The 23,174-nt window shown below is 35.2% G+C and overlaps 1 protein-coding gene across 3 annotated transcripts in view; it reads right to left on the bottom strand.

Moving 5' to 3' along the window:
- Window positions 1-23,174, bottom strand: part of GABRB2 (gamma-aminobutyric acid type A receptor beta2 subunit) — a 180,857-nt gene that overhangs the window by 93,940 nt on the left and 63,743 nt on the right. For all 3 annotated transcript variants that reach the window (XM_009285716.1, XM_019473825.1, XM_009285717.1), the window contains one exon: window positions 19,122-19,342. In XM_009285716.1, the coding sequence (XP_009283991.1) occupies window positions 19,122-19,342 (221 nt within the window). The remainder of the gene's footprint in view (window positions 1-19,121; window positions 19,343-23,174) is intronic.

The following is a 23,174-nucleotide window of genomic DNA, read 5'->3' as shown; positions in this document are numbered from 1 at the left end:
TGCAATATGGGGACAGTAGGAGAGAATGCTGTATGATGAAACAGCCACACTTTTATGGGCAAGCAGGTTTCTCAAGTGAGAAATATGGAAAGGCACATGAAAATTATCTCTGCCATGTCTTGAATGGGTAAGATAGTTCCATGTAAGCCAGTCCCAGCATTCTTCTCATTTCATAATACATATTCCCAAGTATCTAGTTAAATGCTGCAGAGGGAGAAATATGCATCTGTGGTTTTTGGTTTTGGGTTGGTTGTTTTTTTTTTTTATCGTCACAACATTTCAGTATTTCACATACAAACTTACTTTCAGATACTTCAAGCACTGGCCAGAATTCATCACTACTGTCATGCGTTACATATGTTCATTTAACCTAAAGCTAGAGCTAGTGACTCTGCAGAATCTCTCTTATGGGTGGTAAATCTCATTTCTAACCATAGACCAGAAATTTAGCAAATAATGTCAGCAGTTTAATAACTTTCTTGTTAAGGTTAAATGTTTTTCCCCTGATGTTCCTCCAAGCTGACAAATAAGAAGACTAATCATATGAATGTCAGTACTGCACTAAGGAAGCAGGCCTTCAGAAGTTAGATGGAGTCTGCTTATATTGTAATCCACATTTCACAGAGATACAGACACCGAGGTGATAACCAGCTTGCTCAAAACTGCTGTACTTTTCAGAATTTTCAACAGTCAACAATCTCAAATTTATGATGCTGAAAGCATGCAAGTATGTTTGTGGTGCAGTAGATCTGTCTCAGCTTTTCATTTACTCAGTTGTTTTCTAGTCAACCGGTTCAATCATGACTGCAGTGCCTTAACAAGGTCTTAATAACTTCTCCCTTCTTGGAATAGCAGAAAGCCTCCTAAATTCACAATACCGGCACCTCACTCAGAGGGCAAACTACATATTATGCAAAGCCTTTGCATCTTCTGTGTTAGGTAACAGAAACCATGCACTGGGTGCAAACCTACAACCCTGTACGTAGGAAAACCAAGTTCCTTTCAGGTCCTTTCTACTCCTTTTTCAGTCACTTCTCCATTCACATTTCTGACCGTCTATATCTCAGGAACCTTGGCACTTGCCAAACATAGCCCTCAAGCCACTCCGCTCTCTCTCTCTCAGCATCACTCCTCTGTGACCCAAAGGCTCATTACCCCCTAGCCCCCTGCAAGCAGCTTCAAGTAGAGAGGTATTCATCCCCTGTATTGCCATAGGCAATATATATACTTGATAAGGAGACACCAGGGGTAGAATTCTCATTGACAGGAAAAGAACTGTTCTCTCACTTTGAAAAAAAAAAAAACAAACAAACCAAAAAACCAAACAACTTTTAAAGAGTAATCCTGAACTTCCTTTGATTGTGCCTGCAACACAGGATCTTTCCTAAACAAATGAAGAGCAAAATAAAGCATGAAGACCAAACCCAATTGCCCTAGTACTTACAAATAATGACAAGAACTCAGGAGTGACACTTAAAAGTAAAAAAGCCTTTAAATTATAAATGAGTAAAATATATAAAATCAGTGACTTTTGTGAAGAACAAATCCAGGAAGTGTTTGAACACAGAAATGGCAATACTATTCTGTGAAAGAAACAAAAGTAGACAATCTGGTGAGCAGGAAGTCTATGACAGACAGATGACCTCAAAGAAGAAATTAAATTTTAAGGGACTTCCTTTATTAGTTGTGCCTAAATTTTTATTTTTTCCTGTTGTTTCCTGCAAACCACAAGAATGTATAAACCAAAGAAAGTATGAGTAAGAAAGAAAAGCAAAACAATAAAAAAAAAAGCAGTAAGAGTATTTACTTTCCATCTGTCACATACAAATCACACTTGAATTCTAGTAATTCCAAAAAACGTTTGCAGTGAAACTTGAATACCTGTAAATCTTGGCTTAAGTTTTGGCTAGGTTACAGACTGAAAAGTCTGTGAATCTTTTGAATGCATAAGGAATGACTTTTAGTTACCCACATAAAACAGGCACTGCAAATTTCACATGTTGTCAGTAGGAATGGAGATGAAAATTCGGTGGTTCTGGTTGTGATTTGCTTGAAGGTTTCAGGCAAAGCTTGGCACAGGTGTGCTTAAAAGAAGAATGCGCACACCCAAATTCTGCCTTTTAGCAACAAGATATAATCTTAGTATTTGATTTAAAAGGCAGGTGATGAATCACAAATCTTCATAAATAAGGAGATGGCAATACACTCTCTTTGCCTGGTGTAAATGTCATGAGAGGAGGAGATGGAAAGCGAACTATCACATAACTAAGCCACTACCATCTGCACAATTAATATATGTTCTAAGCAAAGAGGGAGTAGGAGGGAAAAGCATCATCACTTATGACTATGTAGTCATTTGCCAAGATCCTAATCTTCATTAGACAAACGAATTAAAACTCACCATTTACTGAAGCTGTCACGGCGGCTCCAAAACAATACTCTAAAAATGGCCCCACTGGAGTTGGATGAAAACCATGCATTTTGAAGGAGTAGTTAGTAAGCAGGAGCATGACATCAAGATAAACTGCCAATCTAATGCTATTAATCTAAAGCAACCCTCCTCCCTCCCCCCCAATTCAAGCAATTTTTACAATAAGGAGGAAAAGAAAATAAAGCACATCGCAAATTTTAGAGGAAAATGATGACTCAGGGGATAAACAAGGTCTGTAATTGAATGAAAAACTGACCACAAGAACACAACTGGCTTTCCAAAAGATTTAGAGATTGTACAGATTTTACATTAGGAAATTGCTGAACAAAAGCTTGGATGAGCACACAGTGATAAGGCAGAACAGTAGAGTTAAGCAAAGCCAGAAGGGGAGAGGATAATGCATTTTCAAAGCAAACAAAAAGAAGCAGGAGAACTTTGTTAGTGCTAAGAACATATTTGATCAACTGCAAATGGGGGGAACCTCTCATGCTGCCAGCCACAGATCAACTTACCTATACAGTTTATTTTCATTACTACTCAATATTGAAAATAACACCAAAGTAATACTCAAACAGGGAAGGGGAAGGGCAATGTTTTTGCTAACATTGACCCTTTTTGCCAACATTGAGAGTCATTTGTTTATCTAAATGGAAACTATCCCATGTTCCTGGCTACAAAATGGCTTCACTAAAACTTTTTTAGTAGATAAGTCCTCTGATGCAGAGCTGACAGCCTGTTCTCTTAACTGATGTCACAGTTTCAGGATGGAGAACAAAAGATTGTTAGTAGTTCAGGCCTAGTGTGACAAATGTGTTTTAAAAAGCACTTTGAACATCATCTTTCCCAGGGCTAGTAAGAACTGCTGAACAACAAATAATTACAAGGAATAAAACTTTTCACTTGCCATCCCTGTCAAAACTAATGAACACAAATGAACCCTCATTTTCTGCTCATTTCTCTCAACTGAAATGGAATTTAAAAACTCTGAAAGTATGAGGATACCTTATTTCTATAAATACTTCTGGTTTTCTGCCATGGGCACAATATTAAGCTTGTCACATTCCCACTCCATTTTGCAGAGGTGGGAAATTCAGGAATATATTGGTGATATTCTGAGATATTTGCTCAGGCCCAGCAAACCCTCTAGGTTTATCAGCTTGGCCATCAGTAACATATCTAGCATAAGACAAAACACAATATACAGATCCATTACTTAACAACGCAAAAGTAAAAGCTGTTTTTGCTACTTATTGCACTGACAGATGCAACTTAATTAAAAAAGAAATCGAAGTGAGAAAAACTGCTTTATCAATGCTTTTTTTTCTTTCATTAGATTTGGGTCATAATTATCTTTCCCTTCTTGAAGCTCTATAGTTCAGGCGTTGCATCTATTAGTCATGTACTTCCTAATTGCTTTATATTGATCTAATATCTATACCATCCTCTGAACAATTTCTAATAAGATCCTGTAATAGCTGTAATTAATAGCAAAGGTAACAATATTTACTTTCATTCTTGACATTAAACAAATATTACTCTCCGTGCCCTTTTTCTTGTGTTCAATTCTGTGGGGTAGTATTCCCACTACTAACAATCTCAGTGTCTTTATTCACTCTTACCATTATTTCTATGACCAGGACACAGCATATTTTCCTAGCAATCCCATAGGTGACAGGTATAGATTGTATTGAAATTAAAACTGTATTGAAATAAAATGAAAAGGAGAAGTTTAAAGAAAATTAAATGAGGTGAAGCAGACAAGATGTGACCAGACAGACTCCCACTCCATCTGTCTTATCTCCTTCAATACATGAAAAATACCTTCAGTACTCGTGGAAACAAAATATTAACACAGAAAAAATAAATAAATCCCATAACACCACAGTATCAGATTCTGAGGCATCCCTACACATAATATTTTTAGATGGTTTTGGGAATAATTAATGTCAAGTGTTCAATATAACAAAATAAAGAGTGTCACAATATATAAATGCATTATAAGCTTTGGGTCTGTACAGTTAAATCAAAGGAGCAGAAAAGAGATGATGACAGGAAGCCTGACTTAAACGGCAAACTGCAGTTGCCGTTGATTTACACGAGTGGGATCCCCGCATGCGGCATCAATGGGTACCTACAGAACCACCTGCGCAGGGGGAATGTTTCCTCCTAAACTTTGTGTATGAAGATCTTTATACTTTCAAACAATGGGATTTTCATCTCTTCTGGAACTGTAACTTGTAGTCATGCCTCCTCAGATCTTTCAGTTTTTTGGTTTGAGTAGGGTGGTTTTTTTAAGCTAATTAAATATTTTTAAAACATCATAATTCTGAATCCTGTAGGATAGGTATCTGGAAAACACTTCAGGACCCTTCAGAACCAGGTTAAGTGTTATGTATTTGTATTATTAAAGACATATGTAACTGCAAACTAAGATCACCCTCCTGGACACCAGCATCCAACATTTTATCCATATCCTTCAGTCTTAATGACAAGCAACTAATTTCCCTGAAATTATAGTGTGTCTTCTCTATGACATAAAAACATCTTGCATCAGAAGCTGAACACAGAAGGCTATGAAAAGTAATTGATCTTGACTATATCTTCAGTATCTTTTCCTTCAAAAGGAAGCAAACTACTCAGTTTTGTTGGGGGGTCTTTGTTGTTTAACACACAGCAATGCCCTTACACAATTCTTTTTCAGATAAATATTTCAGCTCTCAAATGTATTTTCTTGAAGGCATACCAAAGTTATATGAAAATGACTAATGGCATGTCATTCTTACGGCTACGCTATTACCTCTTTAAAAATCCAACAGCAACAAAAGTCATCTCCTCTCTGTCATACGTGACATTTCTCCAGCAACATTAACACTATGAAACAATATTCAAAGGCCTTTCAGGATAACTGTAACGTAGTATTTGTAGATTAGAATTATATGTGCTTTGGAGACCCTCTTGTTGTAGAAACAGCCCGCAGACTAATGTTTAAAGATGCACAGTGCTTTATTCTCAGTAGTTAGCCGAGAATAAAATGTAGACTGAGATATAATTATGAAATAAGCTTCTAATGTGTATAATTAAAAATAAAAGGAGAGAGGGATGAATATTCAGCATGCGCCTCCTTGCCTTTGTCTTGTTTCCCATCTTGTGCACTGTCATCTCTGCTTTTTATATACAGAAGAAAACGAGGCAGATACGAGCCATCTTCTAGAGAGAAAATGGTAAGATGAAAACACAGATGATGATATCTCACTGAAAGGATAGAGCTTATCAGCAAGGTCTAAAAATAATGTACCTCCTCAGCTGACCACATACAAACATTCTGTAGCCATCTGAGTTCAGGGGATTTCTAAGCTCTTTCCAAGTGGTTTTCATTGCCTGAAATTTGTAATATTTTTTGTAAAAATATCTATGAAGTAGATTGTGAAAAGCCTTACGATCATGGTAAGTTGCTCTCCCACATAAGCAGAAGCATTCAGAATTTTGCTGGAGTGTTTGTTCCTATGCAGTATCAACTATATTGCCTTTTTAAGGTACATGGCTATTACTCTAAAACACCCATCTTGTTTTTAGATTTTTTTTTTTTTAAATGCTACACAAAGACCAATTATTGTTAGCTAATTTTTGCTAGCATTTCCACCAGTAACAACTGCTGTAAAAATTGGCATGACAAAGAAAGTCACAAATACCAAATGACAAAAAAAGGGACAGAATTTGTGGATGGCAATATTGTAATAAAGAACTTTTTTCTTCTAGCTCCAACATTTCTGAGGTTTACCCAGAGACCTCCAAATGGGGGTAGGTCCAGGATTGACAGAAATAACACGCTAAAGCAGGTTAGAAAAGTTACGGTCCATGAAAGGGAAGCCTACAAAATAAATGTTAGAACACTTGGTCCTAACCGTACTGCACCAGTTTCAGTCAATGCAAAATGAAACAGAGATCTCAAAGTGTTTCCCCAACAGCTACTCATCCCTCGTTTTTTTCCATGCTGACACTGAAGAGAATGTGCCATAATATTTTTCAGTATATACTGAACAGATTTTCCATAAGCACGTTAAACAGGCAAAGCACTGGCATGCAACACCTTCTACAGTAAACCTAACTTAGTCTTGCAGTGGTTGTTAAGATCTATCTCTACATTTTCTAAGTGGAAACAAATGTTAGCTTTATAATCTCCAGTGGCTTCACAACCCTGCACAGGGCTTTGGGAAAAGTAGGAGATTTTTTGCATAAAAAGTTTATATGCTTTTATATGCTTTTCACTTTTCAAGATAAATTGTTGGAGCAAATATTTTTAAATGTTAGAGTTTTAAAATACAGTCCCAAGAGAGACACCCTTGTCAGTAAATGAAAACATACTTATAAGCTGTGACTATTTTCACAGTATTTGTGAACTGACATTCACTGTCAGTAACAGTCATCATACAACAGAAATTATAACCCATTGACAGATGTCATGTATATCTGATAATCTGCAATTATCGCAATTTTTTTAAAAAAAGTGTTCTCAAGAATGACGTATTGTACTATATGAAGATGGAGAAAACGTAATGATTTCTCAATTCAGAAGCTGAGGAGGATAATGCACTGTGGCAAACCCTCCCCATGAAATGCTGAATGTGGATTTACAGTTCATATGTGAGAATAATTTAGAGATCTGAACATTTGTTCTTCTCTGGCAGTTGCCCAGAAATGAGAATGTCCACATGCCATGGGGATCTATACGGCATTGATTACAGCCCCTTGAAACATCTTCTGCTACGGAGACAGCACTTTCTGAGGCACCAGTCTCCAGGTCACGTCACTGAGGAAATCACTACGGTCCTTTTTGTTCTGACAATAGGAACATGTCTGCATGTAGTTATTTCCTTGTGATTTGATCTCGCAGTCTCCTTCTGGCCCTGAGACATTTTTCCCATCTGCTTATACAGATGGCACATTCAAGTGAATTTAAAAGAATGGTTTTCCAAACTTTTTCTGTTCTCTCTCCTCAAATTACATGGTTCTAGACTAACAGAAGCAGAGAGTGTTCTAGGGATGTCTATTCAGAATGAAAAAAAGCACAAAAAAAGTATTGCTTTCTTACACAAGTGATTTAGAGGAGGAAAAAAAGCTTTTCTCTGAATGGCTAATTCAAATGCCTGCATTATAGCCTAAAGGTTAGTGATAAGCACGTCTTAAAAGTGCTTTTCTGCAGGTGTTTACTCACATCTCTGGAGTCTGAAGAACTTATCTGGAGGGACAAAACACCCAGAATTTCTTGTAACTTATCCTAGTTTCTCTCCTTCTAAGCAGGACTGAATATTGTTCCAAGAAAAGGTCTCCTCAACTGCTTTGCACATTGAGGGCCAAAAGAAATTTAAATTTTCAGAGGAATAAAGAAATAGAAAATAGATCCAAGGACATATGGGAAAAATATTTTTAAAAATAATACTTGGATTTTAGGAGTTTAAGCAATTCTTATTTCTCAGAAAACATTTTACCATTTTGTAAAGCTCAAAACCAAAATATGGTAAAACGGTGAACAAATTAGCTGCTCTCTTCACAGAAAGTGTGTTCAAAAATAAAGGAAAACTTTTTGGAAAAAAAAAAAAAATCACTAAAACTAGGTATTTAACTGGAATGAAAAATAAGCCCAAGTACTTGTGCCTTCAGATAAAACACTTGCTAGGAAAAAAAAAAGTTCCTTTCATTTAAGAAATAAAATTCAACAATGTCATACAGTAACGTTCATAAAAGTATAAAAGGAAAACTTCATCTGTACAATCACAAGAACAGCTAGAAAGTGACTGTGACCCACAGAAACAGGGGAAATAAAAGAAGTATTATTAGTTCTAAACACAGTGTCATAACATTTATTTTTCTTACACGTGCAAGGCCTTAAAATTTCACTCATAAAGCTCTCTGCCCCTGCCCCTACCTATGACATCCATCACAGATTTTACCGATTTTAGACAAAAAATATGTGCAAGTAGAACTTTATACATATATACGTGCACTGTATTTATATATCAAATATATATATCATGTATTTATACCTGTGTATACACACATTTAACATCCATCTCATTAGCTGAGTCTTGATCAGAGCATTCTGAGATTTTATGTATGTCCTTCCTATATGAAAATTTCCCTTGTCAGGATCACCAACTACCAGCTAAAATAATATGATAAAAGACATTACAGAAGGGAAATAAGATAGATTGCTGTAATTCTAAATTATGCTAATATTTAAATTTCAATTCAAGATTAAATGTTTTATGACCTCTATTTGGTTTTGGAATATGCAATACCCTTGGAGCAACTTAAACTATTACATGGTTCTTTAGCTGATGGAGTTTTTCTTGCTAATATAGAGTAAATGCCACAGTTTGTCTGTTAGGCAATAAAACTCAGAATTTTTTTCACTTCATCGCAATGTAATAATCTTGGATAATAGAGCTTTTAATGGAAGAGATTCCTGTGACTTAAAGCTTTTTCCTTATTAAGCTTAATTGAATTAATTATTCACATACTCCCCCCCCCCCAGCCACTTCATATAAAATAAAAGCAAAAGACCCTCTTGAATACTTATCCCATACTTAAGATCTAATAAAGGAACTGAAGTAGAAAGATATCTTTGTTTTCTTTCAGATAGGGGAGGTATTTAAAATCAACTACCCTCCCTCCTGCTGCGGATGGAGGTGTTCTGAAATGATACTATTCTAAATCCTACAGCAAAATGCATCTTTAATCTATGAGTCCTTAATTGAAAAAGATATTTATGACAGCCAGTGTTCTCCTCTTTATTCCAAAAATTGCATCTTTCCTAAAATTAGCTCATTTTGTGAATGGGCTGCTAAGTACGAAACGTGGAACAATGTGATTCTAAGGAGAATGAAACAGATTTGTATCTATAAAACAGCTATCCCAAGGTGCATATGAAGGATGGCATTTTATAATTCTTCATAATAATGCTTGGCACTTCTGTAGTGTTTTATGGGATCAAAGTACTTTACAAACTAATTAATTAATCTTCACAACACCCCTGCGAGAAGGTAGGTTATAGTATTCCAATTTAATAAATGGAATAACTGAGGCAGAGGAGCTGTATGACTTGTTTCATGTCACAAAGAGAGTCCAGGTCTTCAGTTTATATATCATTAGAAATAAGAGCAGTAGTATTCTGTGGTGAATTCCTTGGGACCTTCAATGGAACTATTTGCATGAGTAAGGAAAACAGAATCTGGCCCATACTTTGGGCCAGAGCTGATAATTGTTGTTTTAACTGAACAAGATTAAGATGCTTAAACACTTAAGCAACACGCTGGGATTCAAGTTCCTTTCCTTATGCTGGATCTACATTCACTGTGCAAGACAAGAACTGGTATCTGACTTGTCCTGCCCTAGGATTTCCCAATTATGAGATTCAGGTGGTAATGCTTCCTTGTTAATGCAGATGATGCTTTGTACCCAAAATTCTACATAATTGTGCAGCATTCTTCATAGGTAATTCAAAGTTTTTCAAGTCTTCACAACAGCTACATGACTTCAGTTTGAGACAATGTTTTACTATGTTTGCATTTATTTCTGCCTGTTTTCAAGTTCCTGCTTTGAAAACCTGCATGCAAGATTTAAGGGTTCTTATAAATGTGTATGTAGACTCTAACAGCCTTTATAATTTGGACATGGAAATCCAGTTCACCTCATTTCTCGTGCAAAACTAAACAACTGCATGTCAGACTGTGAATTAACTTTGGCAAGTGTTGGCAACTGAAAGTTCAGTAATTGCACCTATGAGCATGAGCACTAGCACAAAAAATTACCCAGTTAACATAACGGAAACACTTGTTCACAGTACTGAGATTCTTACGTTCAAACAAGTCTTACTCAAACAAATTACTTTTCACTTAATCTTTGCAATGCTTGTATATGCTCTTATTGTCTTACCAAGAAATTTCATGTTACACGTTTACATGAGATAAAAAGAATAACAAGAAGTGATATACAAAATTAAGAAAACTTGTATGTTTAACTGCAGCAACAGAAGGCTATGTTACCATTTAATTTCTTATTTTAAGACAAACTTCTGAAACTTTTCATTCAAGAAAACATTTTCAATCTTAAGTTCTGTGTCATTGCATGATACACTATCTTTCCACTGGGCCAAAATCACTAGGATAGAGACAGTAAGAGGGCCTAATGTCTAAGATGGTTAACATATTCTTCAAATTGGCAGTTAACATGTAAATTTTTTGCCCTCAAATTCACATTACGCTTTACTGGTGATTTGATGTACCTGGCATGACACTTTCAACACCCTCATGAAGATACACACAGTGTTTATAATTTTCTATTTATTCATTTATTTATTTTTTTACAAATGGCAGCACTAGTTTAAGATGCTATTGAAAGAGGAAGCTGGTGCTCAAGCTGATATACTAGAGTGACAGAACAGCTTCTCACTGTAGGGCTTTTTATGTTGTTACAGGGTACCTCATTATAACATTTATTTCCTTTTCTCCCCTGAGGCTAGACAAGACCCCAGTTTGAGTGGATGGCTGCACAGCCAAGATCAATGTGATGGAACCAGAAACATCTGCCCACGGGACAGTTACCGTGATCAGGAACACAGTGTCCAAAATAACATCTTCCCCCCCAGAAAAGCAGCCCAGGTCCTTTTTATCCTTTCTGAAATCCCAAAAAGGAGAAAGATGAAAATGCTCCATTTTTGAGAAAATTTTTGCTTAGCATGAAAGGGCATTAAAAAGTCTTCAAACAACTTCTGTCCACCATGTGGGAATATATCTTTGGAGCAAAAAGGTAGGACAGATCTCTCTGACTCTTTCTTGCAGAGGAAGTTTGGGAATTGCAAGGATATTTGAAATCTTATGTGCAGTCCAAAGACGTAATTTTAATTCCAGCTAGCACAAATGATTTTATGGTCCTGAAACTGAAAAAAAATGGAAATTTACCTCCAAATTAGGTCTTATTTTTTGAATAAAATCCTAAGCATATCAGGAGGGAAAAAAAAAAGGAAAAAAGAAAAGTAGCAAAAAGTAGCGAAATAAAGATCAGATGATTTACTGAAGGATATCCGGTATGAACAATTCACCTCTCAAACAGTATGTTCTGAGAACTGATGGCATTTAGAAAGGCAATTGCTTTTTAAACTGTCCATCAGATTTTGTGGATAATAAGTTCTATATGAGAAGTTAAATTGCTGAACAAGTCTATTAATACAACAAAAATGCCCAAGGCTATTTTAATAGAACAAAGTGTGGGAGAATCTATTTTACTTGCAACAGTGCAAATTTCCAAGCAGCTGAAACTGAGCGAGCAGACAGCAGAAGGCACAGCTGAGACAACACAAAATCCAAGCATCCGGGACTATTTTGAATTCACATGACTCAATGCTGGTAGCAAGAAATAAAGAGAGGACAAAGCAAGACCGTCATACACATACATAATTCCCTCATTTATGGGGCATTACTAGGTTATATCTGTCAAATAGTTAGGAATTATTGCTGGTTGGGTTGGAAACTTATAGTTGGCAATGTATTAAATAAATCTTGGCAAGTAAAACTGTTGGGCTTTGAAATGGGACAAGTCTTTCATTTCCAACAAAACTACTCTGTTCTACTTCCTTTTGTTTTTCTTTTGGCTAAAAGGGATGGAAATGTCATCACCACACAGGATGTGGCCCCTATCAGAAGTTCTGTGTATATTCTATTTTTCAGTGAAAAACACCCAACAAGCTTCAGTTACAAAAAGCATAAAACTGGCCTACTGAAGAGATACAAATGCATACAATGCTCTTCATCATGTAATTATCAGTTCTCAATGACTAACTCGCAGTCACAGAGTTCACTTGTGAGGACGGTTAGAAGTGTATATAAGAGTAAATATCTCTAAAACTAGTCTGTTAATGGTGCAAAACCACACGAAACATCTTTGTCTACAGCCACTTCTTCAACTATATTTAATTCTAAACTTAATTTCCTCCTTATTCTGACACACAACACCCAAATACTCTCTTCCAGCAAAAAGGTGAGTTCCAGAAAGACACCCAAAGAAAGTTACTCAAAAAGTAGCAATTCCAAATTGGCAAACAGAAGGGTCTTGCTCATCATCCTTCTCAAATCTTGCATTCCAACCCTGGAAAAACCCTCAGAAAACTTCCAGTGCTTTCACAGGCTGCAAAAATCAGAGAAGTGATTCTTCCCCAGAATTACACAGAATAAACCAGAAGACAGCTGAATTTTCTGTCTGCATTTTAGAACAGATTTGATGCCAAAAGTCAGGGGAAATTTTTTTATATATATATTTATAGATATAAAAATAAATTTAAGAAATAACAAGTTTTATCTACCGTAGCAACTATTTCTGCTGCATGTATTATATAAACCAGACATTTTAGCATACAGAATTTTAGTTAAAGCCGTATCTTTTCCTGAGTTCTGGCTGCATATCTTATTCAAACTTTGCTCAACCTATTGTAAACTGATTGTTTTCCTAGATTTGAATCTTGGTCCTCTAGGTTTACTTTTCTATATATGTTATCAAATCACTAATATCCTACTGCACGTCATCTTAACCACCAACAGGTAGTAATTTTCCCTGTAATGACTCTTCGTTTAAGACTGTATGTTGCAATTTTCTAGCATTTTAGTGATTTAAGTATATCATCTATTGAATGTCCTGGTCTTGGTAGCAAAGAAGAATTTTCTTGCCAGGTGGAATATGAAAATAATATGAAATTAAAAATTTATTTAAATAGGAAAAAAAAAGTTCAGTCATATTTGTAAATACCATACTGCAACTGGAATGTGAAAAAAAGCATTTTCCCAAAACATAAATAGCTGGCAGCTATCTCTCAGAAATAAAAATCCTTCTAAACCCAAAAGTAACCAGTATGTCATGTTCTCCGTAAAAAATTGGTCACAATTCAGTTATGCCCTTAACTAATGCCCCGTAGCAGTGAATAGGGCAGGCTGTGAGGACATCACAACTACCACTTAGATGTCTACATTCATCATTAGCCATTTCTCTCTCTCCTCCCTTTCAGTGACAGCATAAGCCAGGTGCTTACAAAACTGCCTCCTAGTCCTTCCTGAAATTTACCTTCACAATGTTAAATCTAACCAGATCTGACATGCATACTGTGTATGCGTTCCGTTAGGAAAAACAAAAAGAACAATGTTAAGGGTCACCGCTTGCTATATCCAAAATAGAGATTAAATTATAGGAGCATAAAAGAATGGGACGGTTACATTTATACATTACCAGTTTGATAATAAGATCACTTGCAGTTCAATGAATTTGGTTACAGCACTCAAGGTAAATGAAACCGAATTCACAGAAACATAAGTATATGTATGTGTGTGTGCATATACCTTTATACACACATGTTTATATACAGATGAATTGGGAGGCAAAAGTAAAAATTTAGGACTGATATTTAAAGGAATCTCAATTTAGTAGAATGCATCTCAAAGTAAGAATATGCCACTGCAAGTATAAGCTAAAGTAAACTAATGCAGCAGTAATAGCTATGATTTTCAGAACGGTAATGGTGTACAGTTTTGTTTTGTTTTTTTTTAAATGATATGTGGAAAATAATACTAAGCAGGCATTAAATATATCACTACTGTGGACACTTTAAATCACATTAACTTTGAATTAATTTTAGATGAAATAGATAGTTAAAACTATTTAAAGCTATGAAACTGAAACCTTAACATTAGAATCATATCATTGATTACCACATAGTCCAGTGAAGGCAAAAGCAGAATACAGCCACTCATGTAATTCTGTTGTGATACCAGCATGTGCATTTGCCCCATCCACCCCAGCGTTTGAAAGACATTTTAGCCAGAAAGCCTTTCTGAGACCTACTCAGCTGAGTCTAAGGAGGAGGAGGAAGGATCTTCTACATTTCATCACAAAAATTTGTCCATGGATCATTAATAATGAGGACATATAAGAAGGTGGTTTTGAGGGTAATTATCCAACTATGACAGACCTATATCGATATTCAGGTTTGTTTCTTGCCCTTGGCAATCCCCTCTGCAGTCCTCCTTGGAAACAGGCTACATCCTGAGAAGGACAGGTAGATAGAAATCATACAAACTGGAAAAGAAAAAGATAAAGCTAGAAATAGACATACTTCTTTTCAAAATCATAATAATATGGCCTTTGCAACGTGTTCTTACCCAAAAGTATAACATTTTGATATATATATATATTTTACAAACATACATGTACACAGGAACAGTCAAGACTTCTCTAAACCAAACTTGCTTATCCAAATAAGTGAGATCAAAGAAAAATTCTTCATCCAAACCCATTACCTACTGTGCCTTTAAATTTTTTTTTTTTTCTTTTTAAACCTGAATACACCACAAAAGCTAGAGAAAAACCCTTAACCATAATTTTGTTTTTTTCACTTGAAGAACAAATAGGGTTATGTTTCCTCCAACGCTCAGGACAAAGTGTGTGTGTGAATTTATATAAGAGGGAGAGAGCTATATGGCAACCTATCTACTGTATCCAGTCTGAAATGCATCTTTCTAAATGCAGCAAATAACCTCAAGGACCATCCCCCACAGGTTTTAGTATAGCATAAGGTACAATTATGAAAAGAAAGATATTCATTTTTAAACTGGCATTGCTAGGTCCCCATTTCCATGCAAGTAAGAATAATTGCTTTACTTCTAATAATAGCTGATAACTTGAATCTGACAGCCCTCCCAGGACTCGAGATTATTTAGTCACTCTTGTACTAGAAAACCAAATGGACTTTACGAATATCCTATGACCAAAAGCTGGACCTTTTCTTGCCATGTCCTCATCTATTAGGTTTCTGTTCACGTTGCATAGTCTCTATAGCAGAACACAACTGCCTCTCCAAGAAACAAGAGGTGTCCTTCCCCTCTTTGCTGTCCTGTTGCAGTAGGACCCATGACAATTGCAGCCCCTAATCTTTTGTGATGGGTTGGGGGAGTACAGGGTGACAGGCATCTTGCTACTGCCCTCAGTGTACAATTCATTTCAGCACAACACGGGAACAAAGGCAGAATTCACATCCTTCACTCATCTTGTACCAGCTCACAGGGCAAAGAAAACACTTGAAATGTACCAAGCAGCATCTTAAAAGGGATGTAAGAATTGATAATCACAAATATGAGGTTGCTAGGTATACCAGAATACTAGAAAGTTATTTCCTGATCTGAAATTCTTGACCTAGAAAAAAATTCTTCTAACACCTTTACTTTGGGCTGCGTGCAAGTTATACATAGAAAATACATACAGAATTATTATAAAACTATTTTGGATACCATATTGTGATTGTAAGTATTGAAAAAAATAACTCTGGGAAATAAAGGATCAAAGCATTAATAATGTTTCATCTAATTACATTAAACAGCTTTAAGTAAAAAATATACAAGATTTCTCTTTATCACATCATAAAAGATATTAAAACTGATTTACTATATATGCTCAATGAAAAGGAGGAATGGTTTCACCCAAGACAATGAAGCAATACCAACACCAATTCAGCTAAAAAAAGACAACTAAGTTCTTTCTTGTAGTGGTCCAGAATTTTATCCAAATTGTGATTGTAAGTATTGAAAAAAATAACTCTGGGAAATAAAGGATCAAAGCATTAATAATGTTTCATCTAATTACATTAAACAGCTTTAAGTAAAAAATATACAAGATTTCTCTTTATCACATCATAAAAGATATTAAAACTGATTTGCTATATATGCTCAATGAAAAGGAGGAATGGTTTCACCCAAGACAATGAAGCAATACCAACACCAATTCAGCTAAAAAAAGACAACTAAGTTCTTTCTTGTAGTGGTCCAGAATATTTTATCCAAAACATTTTCAGACAAAGTTATCTTATGTAAATATATATAAAAAAAGTACAGTGTCTTAAAAATTGTGAAAATCAGAATTGCTAAAAACAAAAAAGTAAACCTAAGCTTTTAGTTGCCAATTTTTTTTTTAAGCCATCAATACCTTGTTTCTTTTGGGAAACAAGCAGAAAAATCAAAACCTCAGAAAAAGTATTTTTCAGGAGTGGTTTTAAAGTTTCTAAAGAAAAAAATCTTTCTTTTACTTTATTCTTCTATAGAACAATTTTTTGTGAACACTACTTACTGTTTACCAACATTTAAAAAAATAGAAATTATTATGGATTGTTAAGCAGTCAGAATGAAAATGACTTGTCACAAGTAGCAATAAAAAGTCAGAATTATTGAAAACATTAAACTTGATATTTATTTCATAATTATTCAGGAAAAAATAATAATAAACATGATGATTTCAGAGTCTTAAATGGAAAACTATACCGAAACCTTTGTTAGGCTTTTATTGCTCTCACTCCATTAATGCAAATGTGTGTTCAGTAGTTGTTTTATATTTCACTTTACTGTAAATAAAAAGTTTCACCATTTTAAGGAACCAAGTATCTGTTGTTTCATCGAACAATAACAAAAACTCCAGACTTGCTCCCAGCCACAGTGCTCTCACAGAGAAAACACAACTGGACACAATACAAATTGGTAAATATAATAACCAGCACAAAAGAGCAGAATCTGTAAATCAAATGAATTTCATTTAGTTATATGTGGCAAAATGTTTCTCTACAGTTCACAAGAGATATCTAGTCTGTGTTACAGATCTAGCAATGAAATACAGAGTTTCAGTTTCTGAAAAAAGAAAGATATTATTTTTGCATGTTTTAACAAAACTCTCTACCTTGGCACATGTTTTGTAAAAATTCCTATGCTGCTGCTCTTAAATTCACTTACATACTTTCCTACTGTAGCAAGTACTTCAAGAAGGCATACTTCTGCTATGTACCAGATGTAGCTAGTTATTGTAATTCCTTTTAGTAGCTATCACAGTCCTTTATTTTTTTCATTTACTTTTTAAGTAGAAAAATAATCTGTCAGCCATAAGAGGCAGTGCTATTCCTTAAACGTAGAGGAAGGTAAGGAGCCAGGAAAAGCCCAGATCTTTTCCACCAAGTGGAAGATGTTCTAGCTTCTACAACGAAAGATGAAATCGGCATCTTGCACATTAGGAGAGTGCCTCAAAACCATGAATTACCTGCTAAGTGAACATTTACACACTTTCACCCCCCCCTTTTCTGGAGATGAATCACCATCTGGCACAGACTGCAAGAGTCCAGGGATCATCCAGACAGGAGGCATCTGAAGCCTGACTCCAGCATAGTAGTGAGAGCACTGATCTAGTCTCTCCCAGTCTCAAGGAGAATGATTTCTACCTAGGAGCTAGAAGCCACCTGTCCTGAGAAAGGCACTTCCTGGCACAAGTGATTGGCTAAACTTTATCACCCCAGAAATTTTCAGGTTTGGGTGTGAAAATTGAGGTCAAATGCCAAAAGTGTTAAGCCTGAAGTCCTAGGACAGCTTAGGACTTAGTTTTAGGCATTTGAGTTCCAATTTAGGTAACCATGTTGTAAACAAAAGCCTCTAAAGAGAAACACATTAATACATATCAAGATTCGTTATATTTGCTCAGCTGTCTCCTTAATCTAAGTAGGTCATGGTAAGTATGTCCAGAAACACCCGCATGTTAAATTGCAATAACAAAACTAAAGGCATCAAGATCAGTGACTCATAATAGGTGATCTTAATTAGATATGAACTTCGTGGTCCAGGTTTGTTCAAGTGACAGAACTAAATATATAAGACTGTGCCACTTTCCTTTACAGCTGGGTAGAAAATAACCAAGTTAAAAGTGCATGCTTCTTGACATGATAGTTATAGGCAGACAATAGAAAAATTTCACTGAAAAAGAAAAGAAATACACTAACAAGTTTTAAGAATTGTCTTCCCAAAAATTATTATTCTATCTTATTCTCAGTATGAAAATGAGACACATTCTAGATTTAAGTTCTGCAGCATTTTCTTTTTTTTAACCCAGTCAATGCTTGCTTTCTATTTTGTTACCTACTCACACCATATTAAGTCAGTCATGTTTTGCAGGAATATATTTAAATCACTTTCTCAGTAATTATTTTTTCTATAAACACTGCTAAACAGACATTTTCCCCCAGTTTTCAGAACTTCTCAAGAGTGAAGTTCTTCTGTTGATTTCTCCAGTCACCGCTCTCCATACGGTCATACACAATAACAACATCAGGCTGAAAAACATTTCAAGTCATACCTCACCGTAGTGAAAATCAGAAAACTGATTCATCTGGGTAGCATACAAACCAATCTAATATTCAATCAACAATATTTTAAAAACATATCAGTTAGTTGAAATATCAATTCAGCTGTCATACATTTTCCCTTTTTTCCTCTAATCTTCATTTTGTATTTCTTATTTCAATTCCTTTGAAGAAGCAGTTCTAAAACTGGCTTTTAATCCAGAATGAGTATTTAAAATAATATTTAGTCTTATCTGTTCTTAATACAAATGTCTGAACTGTACTAAAAATGGCAGTTTATCTCCAAATTTTATATTAAAAAAATAATTAAAAAAAATTTATCCATTCGTAGAATACTTAAGTTAAAATTGTTTTTGGAATATCATCAGTTACATAGAATACAGCAATCAAAAGGAAAGGATTAAAAAAGGCAAAGAACGGGTTTTAATTTGAAGCCTTGATTAAAAGACTAAAAATAAAAAGACAGAAGATTTAGAAATGGTTCATACTGACCTGAGTCCATAAAGGACTGTCCCATCTGGATGCAAACGTATCATCCTGTTCTTCACAGTGACACCATGTACAAATGACTTCTTGTCATTCAGAAAATAGGTATCGGGAACCCACAGCTGATCAGCTACTCTGTTGTCCAGAGTAAGGTTTAGAGGTATTACATTATACGACAGCCTCTTATCCCTCCATGCTTGCTGAAAGTACATTGTCAAGGTATAATCCTGTGATTATAAAAACAAAAAAAAAGTTTGCATTGAAACAGACAGCATACATATGCAAAAAAAAAAAAATGCAAATAGGCATTTATTCATTGCAACTGTTCTTAAAGGCAAACACTTCTGTTCAGAATTTCCATAAGTAAATTTATTTATTTTTACAGTACTGAACATCTTGTGTATACTTAATAACAGAAATGAGAATAGAGAAAAGATGGGGTATTTACATTTTATGAATCACTTGGGAGTTCTCATTTCAATATTTAAAAACAAAACAGAAAAAAATTGTAGAAGCTTAACAGTCTGCAATTTCTGTAGCACTTTACAAGCCTAGGAGTTCTAGAAAACAGGAACATTCACGGATCTGAATTTCATCTCATGGTGTCCACTGTATTCAATAGAGCTCTGGGTCAGGCCTTGTATCTCTGAAGTTGCAGCTACCACCCAAACGCTTCTCTAAATTAAAATCTCTTCAAAGTCTGTTAACTTTCCCCCGGGCACTGAAATCAATGGGAAGTCTCTGAGATTTCTATGCCACAGAGCCTTAGTCTTCTACTTAATTTTACAGATGAAGTAACTCTGGTTACTTCAACGGAACAATTCAGAGAGCACAAATAAACATCTGGGTAAATATTTGCAGTATTACGAGACTTGCTTTGTCTTGATGCAGGCTACAAATGTACAGTACTTTGGAGATGTTTTGATCTTTTGGTGTTTTAGAGAACAATGTAATTACAAAAATTATATTTTTGTAAGTCCTGTTATACAGAGGCAGAATATTCATTATACATTAGAATATACTAAAAAACCTCCATAAATAATACACAAAGGAGCTGTAGATCGGTCAAGGGCTGTAAAACAATACTGAAGGAATACCAAAAGGAGGAATATTCTAAAACCAGTATTTTGTTTTACTTGTTTTACAGAAGTCATAATCAGGCCTCAGACTATTTTGATTTAGAATTTGTATTTAACATGGACTTCATTAAACAGTGAAAACTGTTCGCTTACAAAAGATTGCTTTCAACAGAAAGTCAACAAAAGCTGCTGAGATTATCAGCAACCCCAGGATTCAGCCACGTCAGAGTATGAACGTCTGTATCTATGCATCAGTCTGAGGCACTTGAAAACAAGAAATCTCACCTAACTTAGAATAAATAATTAGCTATGGCGACTACATCTCACAAACTAATTTCTAGCACTGCATAACAGAGAAAAGCATGCAAGATATGAACATTTTACTGCATAAATTGCAATATTAGTTCTCATTAGCTACTTTGTATTTTAAAGAAGGAGAGACCACTATTGACACTATGTTTTTATTACAGTTGGCAAAGAAACATATCTTCCTGCGCTGTAAATCTTCCTGCTAAAATACTTAAAAACCCCCTGCCACAACTGTATTTTACAAGCACTTTCATTTAAAAAAAATATTTGACAGATGAACACTATACAGAACTTCTCGCAGAATACAAAAGTAAAATTTTATTTTGCAGTTTCACAGACTGAACTGTCAAAAAAATCTACAAAAATTCCCCTGTAAGAAATCACTGAAATTTACTTTAAAAAAAAAAAAGTTTTACATTTCCAGAAATTATCTTATTACAGGACAGCCTAGGACTTGATAAACACCAAATCTCACAGAAGGTACATGGAAAAGTTACCTTCCTTGGTGAATGGGAAAACAGACACACTAAATTTCTTCTACTGCTATGCAGAGGGGTGGGTTTCATTCTACTTAACTTCAAGCCCTGGAGACACATCTCTCTCCACTGATTTTAGAGCATCTAGAGCAATCAGTCCTAACCTATGCACATCGGTGAAGCGCCTCCAGTTAAGTGAAATGAATTCAAGCCAGTGTCAATGGCAAATTAAAAAGAAAATGAAAATCAGATATAACTTTCATTCCCAATGTCTGAGTATCCAGAAAACTGTTTTTCCTTTCTTTATTAATGAAACGTTTTATGCATAAATTAGGTTGGTGTAATTATTCACTTTAAAATGTACATAGTCCACCCTTAAAAACACGCATTAGGGAAGGCCTGTGACAACTATGGCTATTCCAGCAGAGTTCTCTAGGCAATGACACAGCACCTAGAAGCTAATTGACCCTGCCTCCTCTTCTGCAGAACAGTGTGTGCACAGATGAATCAGTATAAACTGTTTTTCTACAGAGAGATGTATTTCCATGGTGGAAATACTCTTATTTTTTATGCATCCTTCCCCAGAAGAGCCCACATACATGAGCTTCAAAATGCCTCTTCAGTTTTCACTGAAGCAGGGAGAAATACATGTTCCTGTTGAGAATAGTTACGGCATTTCTTCCTTGTCAACACAAAACCAGAATGGTAGTGCTGTCCCTTCGGCCCTCTTCCTAGTTGTGATGGTTAAAAGTCAATCATCTTCACTTGCTATGCCTTCAGCATTAGCAGTTGCTAATGGAAGTATATACACGGAACACTGCTCAGCTTTGGCAGGGTGTCACAAGCATTAACAAAACTGCATGGTTACAAGTAGGTAAACACCAAATAAGTTTTTCCAATTATTTTACTACCAAATATATTTGCATGGTAACTATTCTAATCTGATGAGTTTTAATGATCTGAAATATCTTCCCCTCCCCACCCCCCCAGGATCAAGATGAGAGTCTGCTTGCAAGAATGTTCCACCTACATCTGAAGAATTTTACTGTTATGCTTCATCACTGTTCTGCAGTATTTGATTCATAACCAGATACCAGAAAATGTTCAGTAATATATTGCCAGTAAGAAAATGTATTAGTCTTCATTATACTAACATATCACAACATAAAGTAGATGAGCTGTAGCGATTGCTCCCCTATTATCCTTGGAATGTTGCATTTTATTCCTATTCTAAGAAATAATCTACATGTTTTAATATATAGCATATATATCTATATCTAGAACATGCTTCCCTCTTTGCACCTCAATAAAAGAGAAAAAGAAGAAGAGGAAGAAAACTAAACATGCATGGTTCAGTGCATAAAAATTAATTAGGTAAAACTGTAAATTTGGAGCACTAGTATAGCTGAAAGAAAAGCCAAGTCACCAGGCTGGAGTTCAGAATCAAAACACACTGTGTTCCAGGAACAGAGCTGGTGTTCCAGCTAAAAGTTATTTGTCATCTGTTGGCCCTAGTTTCAGATGTGACTGGAGTTTCTGATGGTCAAAACAGGACACCTTAAATATTTTTTTTTAAACCCTCACAATCTTTTGAATTTAGGTGGGTTTTTTTTTAAATTATTATTAAAAATAAATGTGTTCCAAGCTACATATTTCAAAGTGATAAGTTAGAAAAAAGAAAAACCCATCACATAATTCATTCGTTAGAAAGGACGGAGTCATCTGTCTTCAAAATCCCAAATGAAACAGTAATTCAAAAAGAAGATGTGCAGGTACAAAATGTCCCTGGAAGTATCCCAAGATGCTTTATACTTTGGGATTAAGAACATTTTCATCTAGCAGAAATACTACAGGAAAAAAGTCTGTTAAACTCATATTAAAGATGGGAATTCCCCTCTATTCTAAGGATAAACATCAAAACAAACATGCAAACATCTTGTCTCTTTAGGAAGACAGGCACACAAAAGAAGTAGAGGAATAGAAGTGGCTAGTAAAGGATGATTTTAATTTTTTAAGGCCTTAGCATCCTATTAAATTCATAGGATGTGATTGTTAGAAGCTCAGTGTAAGTATGAAGATGAAACAGGAGTGAATTCATTTAAAAAGACTAGCACAAGGCAGTAATTATAATTAGCTGAAAGAAATATGAAAACAAACCTCATGATGATTATGTCTGTGTGTACCATTACACAGAC

The sequence above is a fragment of the Aptenodytes forsteri genome, unplaced genomic scaffold (assembly GCF_000699145.1).
Source record: "Aptenodytes forsteri isolate BGI_AS27 unplaced genomic scaffold, ASM69914v1 Scaffold54, whole genome shotgun sequence".
Lineage (NCBI taxonomy): Eukaryota > Metazoa > Chordata > Aves > Sphenisciformes > Spheniscidae > Aptenodytes > Aptenodytes forsteri.
Note: the sequence above shows the minus strand (reverse complement) of the source record. Positions and strands in the feature narration are given on the sequence as shown.